This window comes from Cherax quadricarinatus, chromosome 5, assembly GCF_038502225.1.
Source record: "Cherax quadricarinatus isolate ZL_2023a chromosome 5, ASM3850222v1, whole genome shotgun sequence".
Taxonomy (NCBI): domain Eukaryota; kingdom Metazoa; phylum Arthropoda; class Malacostraca; order Decapoda; family Parastacidae; genus Cherax; species Cherax quadricarinatus.
The window spans coordinates 17,343,506-17,360,323 of record NC_091296.1 but is presented as its reverse complement, the minus strand read 5'-3'; the positions used below and the strand labels follow the sequence as shown (position 1 = coordinate 17,360,323).

General features: G+C 37.8%; 1 protein-coding gene across 4 annotated transcripts in view; it reads left to right on the top strand.

The window, feature by feature from the left end:
* Positions 1 to 16,238, top strand: part of LOC128684830 (putative mediator of RNA polymerase II transcription subunit 26) — a 260,980-nt gene extending 244,742 nt beyond the window's left edge. The window contains exons 7-11 of one of the 4 annotated variants that reach the window (XM_053771124.2): positions 218 to 443; positions 4,803 to 5,021; positions 9,427 to 9,754; positions 10,844 to 11,090; positions 15,638 to 16,238. In XM_053771124.2, coding sequence (XP_053627099.1) covers positions 218 to 443; positions 4,803 to 5,021; positions 9,427 to 9,754; positions 10,844 to 11,090; positions 15,638 to 15,994 — 1,377 coding nt within the window. In that variant the 3' untranslated portion in view covers positions 15,995 to 16,238. Of the gene's footprint in view, positions 1 to 217; positions 507 to 4,799; positions 5,022 to 9,426; positions 9,755 to 10,843; positions 11,091 to 15,637 lie in introns of all 4 variants that reach the window. The other 3 variants (XM_053771123.2, XM_053771122.2, XM_053771121.2) reach the window with 3 other exon arrangements.
* Positions 16,239 to 16,818: the final 580 nt, after the last annotated feature.

Here is a 16,818-nt window from a genome sequence, read left to right as displayed (position 1 = left end):
ATTATTATTACTATTATTATTTATGGGGAGGCATTGATTATTGTAACCAGCTGATGCAGCACTAAACTTGCCAGTCAAACAGTGCCTGGAAATAGTTCTCATCTAAGGAAGGGGAGAGTAGCTCCAATTCCCTGGAAGAAGTGCCCTTCACCATCTTACTTCTTGTAACAGACCTGAAACAAACAAATGAAGCTTTATCCATTTGTTTGTCTTGCAGTTCTATCAAGAGACGCTGAAAGACGACAATGACAATGACGATGTAGCCAAGAATGACAATGACGAGACAGAAGCGTCAGAAACCAGCGAGCCAATGGATACGGGAGATAAAGGAGAAGGAGAGGAAGACGTCAGTAAACCAAGCGAGAGCCAAGATGGTGACGAGGATCTTAAGGTCTTGGGAGCTGAGGATGACACCACCACTACGAATATGGATCTGGATGAAAGTGAGGAGAAGGAGACATCAATACAGCCTGGGGGTGGTGATGGTGGCTGTGATAGTGATGCTGGTAGGTGGTGGTGGTGATGGTGGTGGTGTGATGTTGGTAATAGTGGTCATACTTCTGCTTGATGGTGTTAATGCTTGTATCACTACTCAGGTTCAGTTTTATTTAGCATTCTTCGGTTATACTTGGGTTTGATTTGCAATAATGACCTTTATGTAAATGCTACATTGATGCATCTTAGTATGGTGGCCCATTGGTATTTAGCACTTTTTTGTTACAAAGTTATAATTTGGTTTTATTTATAATAATTATCTTTATTGCAGTACATGATGCCACCAACTTACCAACACTGTTTAAAAAGTCTACACTTATCAGTGAGCCACTAGGAATTAATTAAAATTTAATAAACGTTTATATGCGTTATTAACGTGTGAAGCATAACCTTCCTTTTTTTTTTTTTTTTTTTTTTTTTTTTTTTTTTTTTTTTTTTTTTTTTTTTATAAAAACTGCTCTTTCATAAGATGAAACACCAGGAATATTTCTTGTTTGTAAGTTGAAACACTAGGCATGTAACTTGTGCACTAATACATATTTGTGCTAGTACCAAAGTTGACTGCCTGCTCTTCAAGTTGTAAAGCAATCTTCTATGTGGTACTGTGTCACATCTTTCAACACACCGGCCATATCTCACCAAGGCAGGGTTGCCCAATTTGAATAATGAAGTTTCTCTTTTTTTTTTTTTCTCAACAAACTGGCTGTATCCCACCAAGGCAGGGTGGTCCAAAAAGAAAAATGAAAGTTTCTCTTTTTAACTTTATTAATTTATACAGAAGGGGTTACTAGCCCTTTGCTCCTGGCATGTTAGCCGCCTCTTAGGACACGCATGGCTTACGGAGGAAGAATTCTGTTCCACTTCCCCATGGAGATAAAAGGAAATAAACAAGAACAAGAACTAGTAAGAAAATAGAAGAAAACTCAGAGGAGTGTGTATATATAAGCATGTACATGCATGTATAGTGTGACTTAAGTGTAAGTATAAGTAGCAAGATGTACCTAAAACCTTCCATGGTTATCAGAAAGAAAAAAAACACCAGCAGTCCTACCATCATGTAAAACAATTACAAATTTCTGTTTTACGCTCGCTTGGCAGAACGGTAGTAATTCCCTGGGCAGTTGCTGTTTACCAACCTACTATACCTACAACTGTGTCAAATGCGATCTTATAATCTAGGAAGATAGTCTACTTAACTTTTTCTCTCCACCTTTATTTCCATTGCTGTCATAAAATTCTGTGTTTGTTTGATGAGATTTGTCATCTGTAGAATAATGTTGGTTGTCATTTATGTATCTACAGTAATTCTTTCATATTCTTTTCTCCTCATGTGTTAGTCAGCCAACTGGTCTAGAGGTTACTGCTTACTGTCTTCTTTACATTTTTTAAATATTGGGATCATATTTACAGCTTTCCAGCTGTCAGGGAATTTGCTATTTCAGTTCACTTGTTGTATCTTTGCTAAAGGGTCTAACAATACTTTGGCTCCTGTCAATTTCAAAGTTGATAGCCTGTCTGGCCCCACAGCTTTTGTTGTATCTAAATTCATTAGGAGCTGTCTTGCTTCCACCTTTATAGTATGTGTATGGTTACGTGTTCAAATTTGTAAGAATGAGCTTTAGCTATTGGACCAACCTTTCAGCTTGCAATTGACTTTTATAAATTTGCTTAACACATTTTTTTCACTAAATAATAGAAATAAAGCCAATTACTACTGTAAAATTGTTTAGTGTACAGGTATTTTATTTTACCTTCATAAATGTTACTTTGCTCACACTCCAAGAGCATGTCAAGACAAAAACCATATATCTCCACTCTCTCTTATACAACATGTTCATGCACACTTGCTGGAAGTCCAAGCCCCTCGCACACAAAACCTCCTTTACCCCCTCCCTCCAATCTTTCCTAGGCCAACCCCTTCCCTGTCTTCCACTACAGATTTATATGCTCTCCAAGTCATTCTATTCCATTCCATGCTCAGCAACCCCCCCCTCTGGATAATACTTATAGAAATCTCCAGGCTACAGATTCTCTGCATTATATTCACACTCCACATTGTCTAAGAGCGTTGGTATAACTATACTCTCATACATTCCCCTCTTTGCTTCCATGATATTACATTCTTTGTCTCCACAGACTCCTCAGTGCACCACTCACCTTTTTCCCTTCATCAATTCTGTGATTCACCTTTCATAGATCCATCTGCTGACATGTCCACTCCCAGATATCTGAATACATTCACTTCCTCCATACTCCCTCCTTCCAATATGATATCCAATCTCTCATTACCTAATTTATTTGTTATCCTCATCTTCTTACTCTTTCCTATGTTCACTTTTAATTTCCTTTTTTTACATACCCTATTAATCTCATCCACCAACCTCTGCAACTTCTCTTCAGACTCTCCCAAAAGCAGTGTCATCAGCAAAAAGCAACTGTAACAGCTCCCACTTTGTGTTAGATTCTTTATCTTTTAATCCCACACCTCTTGCCAACACCCAAGCATTCACTTCTCATACAACCCCCCTATCTATAAATATATTGAGCAACTATGGTGACATCACACATCCCTGTCTAAGGCCTACTTTTACTGGGAAATAATCTCTCTCTCTCCTACATATCCTAACCTGAGCTTCACTGTTCTCGTAAAAACTCTCCACTGATTTCAGTAACTTATCTCCTATTCCATACATTTCCAACATCTGTCACCTTGCCCCCTATCCATCCTATTATATGCCTTTTCCAAATCCATAAATGCAACAAAAACCTCTTTACCCTTATCTAAATGCTGTTCTAAATGCTGTTCACCTATATGTTTCACTGTAAACACTTGGTCTACACACCCTCTAGCCTTCTTAAGGTCTTCTTGTTCATCTGTGGTCCTGTGGTCTGTTGTACTCCTAATTCTTTCAGTAATAACTCTACCTTACACTCTACCAGGTATACTCAGCAGCTTATTCTCCTATAATTTTTACACTCTCTTTTGTCCCCCTTTGCCTTTATACAAAGGAACTATGCATGCTCTCTGCCAAACCCTAGGTACCTTACCCTCCCTCTTCCATTCATTTATTAAATAAAATCACCAACTATTCCAAAACTATATCCCCACCTGATTTTAACATTTCTGTCTTTATTTCATCAATCCCAGCTGCTTTACTGCCTTTTATTCTTGGTTCTAGTACCAGTCTAGGTGCATACTGTTGAACTTTCTCATATTTCACTTTGTATTTGTCTAGGTGAGGGTCCTACATGGGCACTGCACTCTCAAAGTTTGGTCAAACAAATGTGATGAATGTCAGGAGGTCATCTTTGTTTAGCTTTCTGATGGACAACCTAGCATGCTATTTGATGGTTTTTTTTTGTTGTTGTTGTTGATGATTACTTCAGGTGATATGTTTGATTGAATTGTTACTCCTGCCATAGGTATTTTTTGTCATTATTCTTAGTTTCTATCCCTCTCCTTCTGGAATAGGATTTTTTTTTTTCATTTAATATTTTAATGAGTTTTTTGACTGATGTGGGTTACTTTAATTTAATCTGAAAGTTTAAATTTTTGTTGTACAAGTTTACTGTCAACCAGCAGGTGGTTAGTTTGCATTATCTGTTACTGTAACTGTATTCTGTCATTCAGATATTATTTAATGCATGCTAGTGCCTGCTTGTCACCCCAGTTTGCATGCCCAGTTCATGCAGTAGCTTTCTGTGTGGTTTTGTATCAAACATTGTTTTATTGTCTAGAATTTTTTTTTCCAGCTTAAATTGGCCTGTCTTCAATTTCTAATAGGTAATGAGATATTATATTTCAGTCTTAAAACTGCTCTGCATGTCTATATTATTGGTCCCCTGAATGGTATCAAAGGTGTAGAGATGCAGGGTGCTATATTTTAGGATTTTTGCCTAACCAGGATATTATCACATGAGTTCAAACAGTATTCTCAGCACAAGATATGGCAGATATATAAATCTCAGTAAGATTTCTTGAAAGGGCTAGTGATAATTTCAATTGTACCTCAGACCAGAGTACAAAACTGATTCACAAAATCATAACATGATTGCAACAAATCACAGAACAGATGGGGCTCAAACCTACTGCAGGCAAGTCCTAAAGATCGAAGATCAGTGTGTTAACCACTAGACCAGCTGCTCTAGAGGTTATCACTGGTCGTGAGCTATAGAACTCACTTGCCATAGAGTCAAGCACTACCCATTCTGTGATTTATGAAATTGATGTTAGCATTACTGTACATCAAATCTTGACCTAATTTTTTCAGGACTATTTCATTAATCTATAAATAATCTGTCAGCAGTTAAGGAAGACACCATTCCACATGCACCAGCTGTACCTGCTCCAGCACACGAAGATTATGAGAAAGTGGAGGTAACATTCTCGTCACCTATGCCTGACAGCATACGTAGCGTCCTGGTCTACCATCGCCCAGCCAGCCGTAAAAAGAAAGTGGTGAAATGGAAAACTGAAGATGATCTTAAGGAAGTCTTCTTATTTGAACTGGATGAAACTGAGAGAGGTATAATATTTGTTATTCAGTAAATTCTGTTTACAAGTCTTGAAAGATTCATAAATTAAGAGGGTGTATAATTCTAGGGTAGATGAAATATAGTGTAGGGAATGTCTAAAGAAAGAGTGAAAGGAGGATATGATAAAGATCTGGAGAGTTAGAGGTCTAAGCATTCAGTGGTTATGTAATTTTTTAGCTCAGAGTGGATTTTAGGGATTTGATATGCTGTTGGAGTGTAAACAAGGTACAGGTCGGCCATCACTAATCTGGCATCATTGGGACCTGTAGTGTGCCAGATTACTGAGTGGTTAGGTTAGAATACACTTTATTAACCTATCAATAAAGACTTTCTGCTACATCTTCCTCATTTTCATCACTGCTGTCTCCTCCACTGGCTTGCTGCTGTGGATTTACAACCATCTGCACAATTTCTGAGTCAGAATAATGATGAAATTTGAGTCAGAATAATGATGAACTTTGAAATTATGCTAGCCGAAATTAGTGCCAGATTACTGATGGAACCTGATAACTGATTGCCGGATCAGTGATGGCCGACCTGTATTATCTGTGAAGAATTTCAGGCCTGAGTTCTGTATGTAGGAAATACAGTGCCTGAATTTTTGAAGGATGTGTGGGATTGTTTGAGTTGTGATGTGCTTGAACTTTTAGAAAGACATTTAAGGAATGAATGGTTTATTTTTTTCTTATAAAATGATCTCTCTGCCTTGGTGGCAAATGGTTAATTAATGTGTAAAAAATCTATATTATACAAAAGTAATTTTTTTTTCAACATACCAGTCATTTCTTACCAAGGCAGGGTGACCCTAAAAGTAGAAACAAAAGTTCCTTCTTTTTACATTTAGTAATAATATTAAGTTATATAATTTATTAATGCTCCCTGAATTGATTTGCACCATGAATATTTGGTAGACAGTGGCATAGGCAAACACTCAGTAATACAGAAACATTTGAAACAAGAAAAAAACTTTATTGTATTTGATAAAATTCTACTGTGGGCAAAAGAAATGTGATAAAATGAAGGTTCTCCCTGTTTAATGTGTGTTTGAAAGACAAAGTGCAGTAGACTTTCATATAACATGGAGATCACATTCCTGAAAACTGGCACGTTATGGAAAATTATATTGAGTGGACTTCAGAACACATGGGAAAAGTAGGGTTGTGTTCCCGATTCTCTGTAAAAAGTCACACAAGCTTTATTGTCCTAATTTTAAAAAATAATATAATTGTAGCTAATTGTAGGTAGGGAAGTGTACATTATTGTGTCTTGCTAGACCACTAAATAACAGGCCAAGCATTTTCGGATTTACCTTTCAAAGCATGGACATTCTAGGAGCAATAAATAAGCTAACATATCACCTGATGCATTAGCACACAGATGGAAGCTGAAATAATCCTTCACTGCCTTGAATCCAAGGGTACTTTTCTACTGCTTGCTGATATAAGTTCTAGATGGCATCTTCTTCCAATGTTATCCTAATTGAAGACTTGCTCAGGTTCATAGCCTTACTCATCAATTATTTCCTCCAGTTGTGCAGGAAAATTCATGGCAGCAAACATTCTCCCCTACAAAATTTGATATGCAGCTGACTACACACTTTAACCCTAAACTATCAGTGACATACATTTACGCTGACCAGGAAACTTCCTGTACCATAAATTTATGCCAAAATTCTAGGGACTCCAGATTGGTCCCAATTGGCCTTGTTAAGACTACATCAGAGAAAATAGGTTTGTGCCATAGGTTTTTTTTTTTTTTTTTTTTCAACAAGTCGGCCGTTTCCCACCGAGGCAGGGTGACCCAAAAAAGAAAGAAAATCCCCAAAAAGAAAATACTTTCATCATCATTCAACACTTTCACCTCACTCACACATAATCACTGTTTTTGCAGAGGTGCTCAGAACATAACAGTTTAGAAGCATATATGTATAAAGATAAACAACATATCCCTCCAAACTGCTAATATCCCAAACCCCTCCTTTAGAGTGCAGATATTGTACTTCCCATTTCCAGGACTCAAGTCCAGCTATATAAAAATAACCGGTTTCCCTGAATCCCTTCACTAAATATTACCCTGCTCACACTCCAACAGAACGTCAGGTCACAAATACCATTCGTCTCCATTCACTCCTATCGAACACGCTCATGCACGCCTGCTGGAAGTCCAAGCCCCTCGCCCACAAAACCTCCCTTACCCCTTCCTTCCAACCTTTTCGAGGACGACCCCTACCCCGCCTTCCTTCTCCTACAGATTTAAATGCTCTCCATGTCATTCTACTTTGATCCATTCTCTCTAAATGACCAAACCACCTCAACAACCCCTCTTCAGCCCTCTGACTAATACTTTTATTAACTCCACACCTTCTCCTAATTTCCACAATCCAAATTTTCTGCATAATATTTACACCACACATTGCCCTTAGACAGGACATCTCACTGCCTCCAACCGCCTCCTCGCTGCTGCATTCACAACCCAAGCTTCACATCCATATAAGAGTGTTGGTACTACTGTACTTTCATACATTCCCTTCTTTGCCTCCATAGATAACGTTTTTTGACTCCACATATACCTCAAACGCACCACTCACCTTTTTTCCCTCATCAATCCTATGATTAACCTCATCCTTCATAAATCCATCCGCTGACACGTCAACTCCCAAGTATCTGAAAACATTCACTTCTTCCATACTCCTCCTCCCCAATTTGATATCCAATTTTTCTTTATCTAAATCATTTGATACCCTCATCACCTTACTCTTTTCTATGTTCACTTTCAACTTTCTACCTTTACACACACTCCCAAACTCATCCACTAACCTTTGCAATTTTTCTTTAGATTCTCCCATAAGCACAGTATCATCAGCAAAAAGTAACTGTGTCAATTCCCATTTTGTATTTGATTCCCCATAATTTTATCCCACCCCTCTCCCGAACACCCTAGCATTTACTTCTTTTACAACCCCATCTATAAATATATTAAAGAGCCATGGTGACATTACACATCCCTGTCTAAGACCTACTTTTACCGGGAAGTAGTCTCCCTCTCTTCTACACACCCTAATCTGAGCCTCACTATCCTCATAAAAACTCTTTATAGCATTTAGTAACTTACCACCTATTCCATATACTTGCAACATCTGCCACATTGCTCCCCTATCCACTCTATCATATGCCTTTTCTAAATCCATAAATCCAATAAAAACTTCCCTTCCTTTATCTAAATACTGTTCACATATATGCTTCAATGTAAACACTTGATCTACACATTCCCTACCCACTCTGAAACCTCCTTGCTCATCCGCAATCCTACATTCTGTCTTACCTCTAATTCTTTCAATAATAACCCTACCGTACACTATTCCTGGTATACTCAGTAAACTTATTCCTCTATAATTTTTACAATCTCTTTTGTCCCCCTTCCCTTTATATAAAGGGACTATACATGCTCTCTGCCATAGGCGTGTACATTAAATAAAAAACACATCTTCTAAAATCAGGGCTAATTTTTTGATAAGACAAAATTATTTTTTTTATTTTTTCAAAATCTCCGGCATTGAGGGTACATTTATTTTAGACCCTTCGGCAGGGCTAAACCAGTGGAACCAGCCAGAACTGAACAAACATTCTTATTGAGGCTTTCCTTCCTGCTCATACAGTATTTTATAATATGCCCTAATACCCATCTTTCTTAGTTTTCTGCTCATTCAAAATATACAACAAGTTTTCTGTCTTATTTAGCTGTGGTAACCAATATAACATACTTTTCAAGAGGTCACAAGCTGGGTTACTCATTCCATGTATTCTCATCTTTCAATTTATGCAGAATGTTTCTTCATTGAGACCAAAGGCCTGTGTCATCTCCATCTCAGTTGCATCCCATTTAGGCATACATGCATTTAAAATCTCTGTTTTGTCAAAACACTCAGACTTTTGTGTTAATGCTTCTTAGTACCTCCAACACCACTAGTATTTGTCTGGGGTTTCATGGTTAATATTCGGAGATGAGATGAGCTAATGAAAAGATCGCTGAGTAAGATATGTAAGGTTAGCACACAATGATCTGGCAGTGTGGGAGGATGTTTAAATCAAGAGTCAAACTAGGCCTTTCCCATAACAATGGCCACACTCTTAGACTAACTGACTAAAGGAAAACATCCTGCTGAGTGTCATATTTTTTCCAAAATTTATGGCATTTTATATGGTCTTCGTCCCATACAACTTGAAATTAAATTGTATAATTTCAGTAAGTTTTTTAATGAAACTGTGTTTCTCAAATGTGTGTTATGTGAGAGACTACTTAAAATTGATTTATGTATTTGGCTGTACATATTATATTGTATAGAAGTGGTCTTATATAATAGTACAGTATTTTGTAATCTTGTTTATTTCTTTACAGTGAATGTAAATGCAATAAAGTTTAATGAACTGATGGTAATGGAGAAACAGCGAGAACGTGAATTCATGGGCAAAAACCGAGCCTTGCATGGAAACGTGGGACTGCTGGGAGGAAATATGAACAATTTCAGTGGTATGGGAGATGACATGATGGGTGGCATGGGCATGTATCAGAATGTGAACAATGTGCAGGAATTTATGAGATGGTCCCTGCTACCTGTCATGCTCACTGGCCAACCAAACATCACACCTGGGTGCAGAAGTCAAGAACGGGTCATCCAAGCAGCTCGAGAGAGCTCGACTATGGCTGCCTTCTTTCATCCAGCTATGTAAGTTACACTGAATCATTTCGTTGTAATTTTATCAACAAGTTGATAAGTAAGACACATTTTCATGCAACATATTCTATACACTTATTTAATAGATTTTTTCAATGAACCAACCGCATCCTGCCGAGGCACTGTGACCTAAAGAGAAAAACGAAAATCTTTCTTTTTAAATTTAGTAAAGTATACAGAAGGGGTTACTAGCCCCTTGCTCTCAGCATTTTTGTCGCCTCTTATGACAGGCATGGCTTACAGAGAAAAAATCTTGTTCCACTTCCCCATGGAGATACGAGGAAAAAAACAAGAACAAGAACTATTAAGAAGATAGAAGAAAACCCTGAGGGGTGTGTATATGTATGCTTGTACATGCATGTATAATGTGACCTAAGTGCAAGTAGAAGTAGCAAGATGTTCCTGAAATCTTGCATGTTTATGAGGCAGAAAAAAGGACACCAGCAATCCTACCATCAAGTAAAACAATTACAGGTTTCCGTTTTACACTCACATCGCAGGACGGTGGTATATCCCTGGGTGGTTGCTGTCTACCAACCTACTGCCTAAGAGATTTTAAATATTCCTTATATAATAGATTCTGTACATTCCTTGTTCCAAATGAGTGTGAAATGGAAACTTGTAATTCTTTCACACAATGGTAGGATTGCTGGCGTCCTTTCTGTCTCATAAACATGCAACACATCAGGTACATCTTGCTACTTCTACTTACATTTAGGCCACACTACATATGCATGTACACATATATACACACCCACTTGAGTTGTCTTTTACTTTCTTAATAGTTCTTATTCTTATTTCCTTTCATCATCCTGGGGAAGTGGAACAGAATTGTTCCTCCATAAGTCATGCGTGTTGTAAGAGGCGAATAAAATCATTGGAGCAATGGGCTAGTAACCCCTTCTCCTGTATACATTACTAAAGTTACAAAAAGAAACTTTTGTTTTCCTTTTTGGTCCACCCTGCCTTGGTAGGATATGCCTGGTTTGTTGAAAGAAGAAATATAAAGTTTGATTTTTTGTGCTTCTATAGGTTTTCCAGGTGTAAATGCATGTAACATAATTTTATCTCTTTTTCCAGGCTTCCAGACTCTCCTCGTGAGCCAGACCCAGAGATGGTGGTTAGAGCAGAAATCAAAGAAATCCCATTACATGATATTTCTGGCCAAGACAACTTACATGACCATCGCAATAAGTTATGGCCAGAACCTTCCATAAATGAACCCATAAATTATGGTTATGGTAACATGGGTGCTATGGGAGGGATGCCCATTGGCAGTGGCACTGGTGGCTCACATTGGGTCGTAGGAGGTCCACCAAGTGGCGCAGTAAGTATCTTTAGTAAGAAATGTGTCTGTTAAGGGGGGATTTCTTGAGGCTGGGGAAGGGCTCTTGAATTGAAGCTACCCTACCCATTTTTGGACCAGACCTGATTACCTCTCATTCCCCGGGTGTTGTATAAACCCTTAGCATTTTATTGCCGCCATACGAATACAGCCTCTCCTCACTTAGTGATGTACTCGTTTACCGACTACTCGTACTTGCGACCAGGTTCCCAACCAGTATGCAAACCTAAGCAGTGTATACTAGAGCTGATTTCCTCTATTCTGTTTATTACGGTATACAGTACACCACTGTATGAACATTTAAAAATACGTATACTAGAAATGTTATAAATGAAGCAAAGGTGACTTAAAAAAATATCTTAAGATGGGTGACACAAACCCGCTACCAGTATAGTGTACTCATCGCTTAACGACCAATTCGCTTACAGACCTACTATTAAGAACGGAACCCCGTCGTTAAGTGAGGAGAGGCTGTATAATATTAATACTATACATGCAGTGATATATATATAATTTATAATAACCAGTTTCTTAAGATAAAGCTCACACTGTCATAATTAGAATGATTCACAACTTGCCAGCAGATCAGAATTATAAGCTAGATATTTTGGTCTGTCCTGTGCACTTATCAATTTACATCTTGATAACAGTTCATCGGACCAGAATGTCTAGTTTCCATTTCCAGTTTATTGGTGAACCTATTTCTTGTTAAAATACCAAGTTAAGTGAAGAGGGATTGTTAAGTTGACCCCTAAAGAATATGAATGAATGAAGGTGGAAAGTACAGTGCCTGCACTCTGAAAGAGGGATGGGGATATTTGCTGCTGGAGGGACATTGACCTGTTGTATTTGTGCCTCTGGCAAGACAGTAATAGTGTGAATGATGGTGAAAGTGTTTATTTTTTGGGTTACTCTACCTTGATGGGAGACAGCCAGTGTGTTAATAAACATATACAGTAAGGCACCAATTATACAGGTTAGGTTCCAGGCTACTGCCATAAAGTAGAAATGTAAAGCAAATCACCCTTTTATCACTTATAAATGCATTTAAATACCCAATAACATGTTTACATTATCTTATATTAAGTTAGCAATAGAACTAGGCACTAAAAGACAAAAAAGTAAAGAAAATACTTTCATCATCATTCAACACTTTCATCTCACTCACACATAATCACTGTTTTTGCAGAGGTGCTCAGAATATAACAGTTTAGAAGCATATATGCATAAAGATACACAACATATCCCTCCAAACTATCAGTATCCAAAACCCCTCCTTTAAAGTGCATGCATTGTGCACATTATTTACCTTAAAATATTTGTAGTCTTAATGTAGGGTTGAGAGGTGAGTAGTATTTATTGTAGGAAGTCAGGTGTGGTAACTCACCCAGCTACCACACCTACATAAAATGCAGTGGACCCTTGACCAACGATATTCCGTTCCTGAGAGCTCATCGTTAATCAAAATTATCGTTAGTCGAGTTAATTTTCCCCATAAGAAATAATGGAAATCAAATTAATCCGTGCAAGACACCCAAAAGTATTGAAAAAAATTTTTTTTACCACATGAAATATTAATTTTAATATACACAAACTGAAGAAGACATGTACAATTACATGACACTTACCTTTATTGAAGATCTGGTGATGATTGATGGGATGGGAGGAGGGGAGACTGTGGATGGTGTTAGTGTTTAGAAGGGGAATCCCCTTCCATTAGGACTTGAGGTGTCAAGTCCTTTTCTGGGGTTACTTCCCTTCTTCTTTTAATGCCACTAGGACCAGCTTGAGAGTCACTGGACCTCTGTCGCACAACATATTCGTCCATAGAGGCCTGTACCTCCCGTTCCTTTATGACATTCCTAAAATGTTTCACAACATTGTCAGTGTCACAATTAAATAATTGCTCAGGTTTCAATTCTTTACTGTCTATGTACTCCTTGAATTCCTGCACATATTTTTCAGCTGCTTTTTGGTCCAAACTGACAGCCTCACCATGCCACTACGATTCTTAAACCTCTCAAACCAACCTTTGCTGGCCTTAAATTCACTCGCATCACCACTAGTTGCAGGCATTTTTCTAATTAAATCCTCATGCAACTTCCTAGCCTTTTCACATATGATCGCTTGAGAGATGCTATCTCCTGCTATTTGTTTTTCGTTTATCCACACCAATAACAGTCACTCAACATCTTCTATCACTTGCGATCTCAGATTCGAAAACATAGTTGCACCTTAGGCAAGAACAGCTTCCTTGATAGCCGTTTTCTTGGCCACAATAGTAGCGATGGTTGATTGGGGTTTTGTGTACAACCTGGCCAGCTCGGAGACACACACTCCACTTTCATACTTACCAATGATCTCTTTCTTCATATCCATAGTAATTCTCACCCTTTTTGCTGTAGGGTTGGCACTAGTAGCTTTCTTGGGGCCCATGGTGACTTATTTTGCAGGTGCAATCACTAAAAACGCTATGATAATATGAAATGTTCCGATAGTATGTTTGGATGGGACCGCGGTGGCTGGCTGGCTTGTAAACACTGGCCACAAGTGGACGCGTCTCAGACGGAACAAATTGTGTTGGTCGAGTTTTTTAGCGCTAGTCGAGGCAAAATTTTTGCGTTAAAATGTATCGCTAGTCGGATTTAACGTTAAGACAATCCCATCGTTGCTCGAGGGTCCACTGTACATGTATATGACATTTAAAGCACCCCAGAGCGATAATTATCTTATTATTACCATAGACATACCTTGTTCATTGAGCTTAATCATTTCTAACAACTACCCTTAGATGCCATCCTAAACGAAAGAGACACAGAGAACGTAAACAAACAGACAAATGCGTATTAATACTTGTCCGTTTATGGTTTATACACGTTCATTATTCATATATTTGTGAAGCTTTTCCTCCACAATACAAACATTTTACAAATAAATAACAAAAAGGCACAATACCGTGACTGGAACGATACTCAAATAACCCGCACATAAAAGACAGAAGCTTACGACGACGTTTCGGTCCGACTTGGACCGAAACGTCGTCGTAAGCTTCTGTCTTTTATGTGCGGGTTATTTGAGAAACATTTTACAATGTGTACAATTTGTCTTCATGTTGGAGCAGTAGAGTAAATAACAGCAACACTCCCATTCTCATGCAACACACCATTTTAAGAGTGAATTATGCAACAAGTGAAGACTTAACCTAGGAATAGTTTTCTACAGTTACCCCCCAGTAATACTAAGTTGATGTTGGACCAGAGAACATGGAATTCTTTCCATCACTCCTAACAGCCTCCCGACTACCACATCTCACATTTATGTCAATTTGTTTTACTATGGTTGTATTTATTAAATTTATACAACATGTAATGTGTTTCTTATATAATTTAAAAAAAAAATATCATAGATGGATTAATGAAAATGTCTATAATAATGCAATTACTGGTATTTCAAGTGCTACCAGAGCAATTATTATTATTATTGCATCTTCAACACAAGTCAGACACACTTTGTGATTTTAATGTGTACCTGCATACCAGCACAGTGTGTAAGTTTATTTAGGTACAGATATACATAAGTACAATTATCAGAGTTTACATAAAATATGCAATAACTTTAAAACACTTGAAATTTTGGAAAGTTTCCAGACATAATGGAGAGACACGGAGCTCATGGAGGATGTAAACAAAGAGTGGTACGTGGACACTGTAATAGCGAATCAGTGAGCCATATAAACTAATTTTTGGTCATAATTTGAAATGTCCATATTAGTGAATCCCCATAAAGCGAAGTGCCATAAAGCAGGGCCCTACTGTGTATGTATATACATATACATCAGAGGTCAGCAAACTTTTTTTGGGTATTACCCCAAAACAAATTTGTGTACAGTGAAATTACCCACTAGACTCAAAAGTCTACAGAATCTGTTTTACATTATTGCCAACTTAAGAAATGATCCCTACAAATTAGATTTTTTATTTTATTAAGATAACTAAAAATTATTTGTTTGAAAATAAAATAACTGTCATAATTTGCTTCAATTATTAAATAATATTTTTTTATGAAATTTTATTTATATGTTTATTGAGCCTTCATTACCACTGAGATTTTAATTTTTACCCCATTTGGGGGTAATTTACACCATTTCCCCAACCTAGGATATACATACATACATATATTTTTTTTTCAACAAACCGGCTGTCTTCCACTGAGATTGGGTGACCCACACAAGAAGAAACACTTTTACCATCAACCACTCCATCACTGTCTTGCTGGAGAGGCACCGATATTACAGCTCAACACTGAAAATAATCCCACCTTTTCTGATTGCAGGCACTGTATTTCCCACCTCTGTGACTCCAGCTTGAGTCCTGGAAGTGGGACTCAAGCTAAAGTTCACATAAAGTTACCTTGCTCACACTCAAATGGCTCATCATATCCCCCCCAAAAAATTTTTTATTATTTATTTATATTTTATGATGTGAGGAAATAGAAGTATGAAAAACTAACCTGTTGTTTATTTTCTTCAGTTTACTGCTGGTCCCATGTATGGACCTGGTGGACCAAGTGGATATGGTGGACCTGGCAACTATGGTGGGGATGCAAGTGGAGGAATGGATGGCCCAGGCTGGGGTGGTCCAGGGACAGATTTTCCTAACCAGAATATGATGATGGGTGGTGGAGGTCAAGGTATGATGATGGGAGGAAGGCCAAACATGTCCCGGGGTATGATGCAAAACATGGGGATGGGAGGAGGACCAAGATTCCGTGGACGAGGTGGTAGCTGGGGACCCCCCAGGGGCCCACCACCACCCTGTAAACATTTTATGAATGGCCATTGCCGACATGGGAAGAACTGCAAGTTTCTTCACTCAAAGCAATATTAACCCTGTGAGACGACTACAAGTTATGTACAGGCTCAGTAACCTACCTAAGATTGCAGATTCTCTTAAAGAGAACAACACAGTTATGTTAATAGTTAATTTCTATTATTGTTATGTAAATATCTGTGTGGAGTTACACAAACTGTAAATACTGTTGAATAAATTATTCAGTAAAAGGCTACTATGTACAGTATATAATTTTCTGTATGGAATAAACTTTTGTATAATAAATTGTTTTTTGGTGTAAGTGTATTTTCTTTATTCAATATTCTCTCATAAAGCTCTGTATTATTTTGTCTCTTTCCTGTTAATATTTGATTTATTGTAATATTTCCTCAGTATGAGGCCACATATGAGGAATTTCAATGTACAGTGGACCCCCGACTTATGATACTAATCCGTTCCTGAGTGCACATCGTAAGACAAAATTATTGTAAGTCGAATTAATTTTCCCCATAATAAATAATGGAAATCAAATTAATCCGTTCAAGATACCCAAAAGTATGAAAAATTTTTTTTTTGCCACATGAAATACACATTTTCCTACACACAAAAAGAAGGATACATGCACATTATTATTATAATCAAAAAGAAGCGCTAAGCCACAAGGACTATACAGCGCTGCAGGGCAGGAAGGAAGCGAGGGCATCAGGTGGCAAAAGGGAGATGGATGAGTAATAGGTTACGGATAACAGTGGGGCAGTGGATGGTGAAAGGGTAAAGGGCAGTAAGAGACTGAACTAGAAAGGGCTGAGGGGAGTGCGAAAAGTATCATCAGAGTTTGTGGAGTAAATTAGTCGTTGTCAAGAAGTCAATGAGAGAGTCAG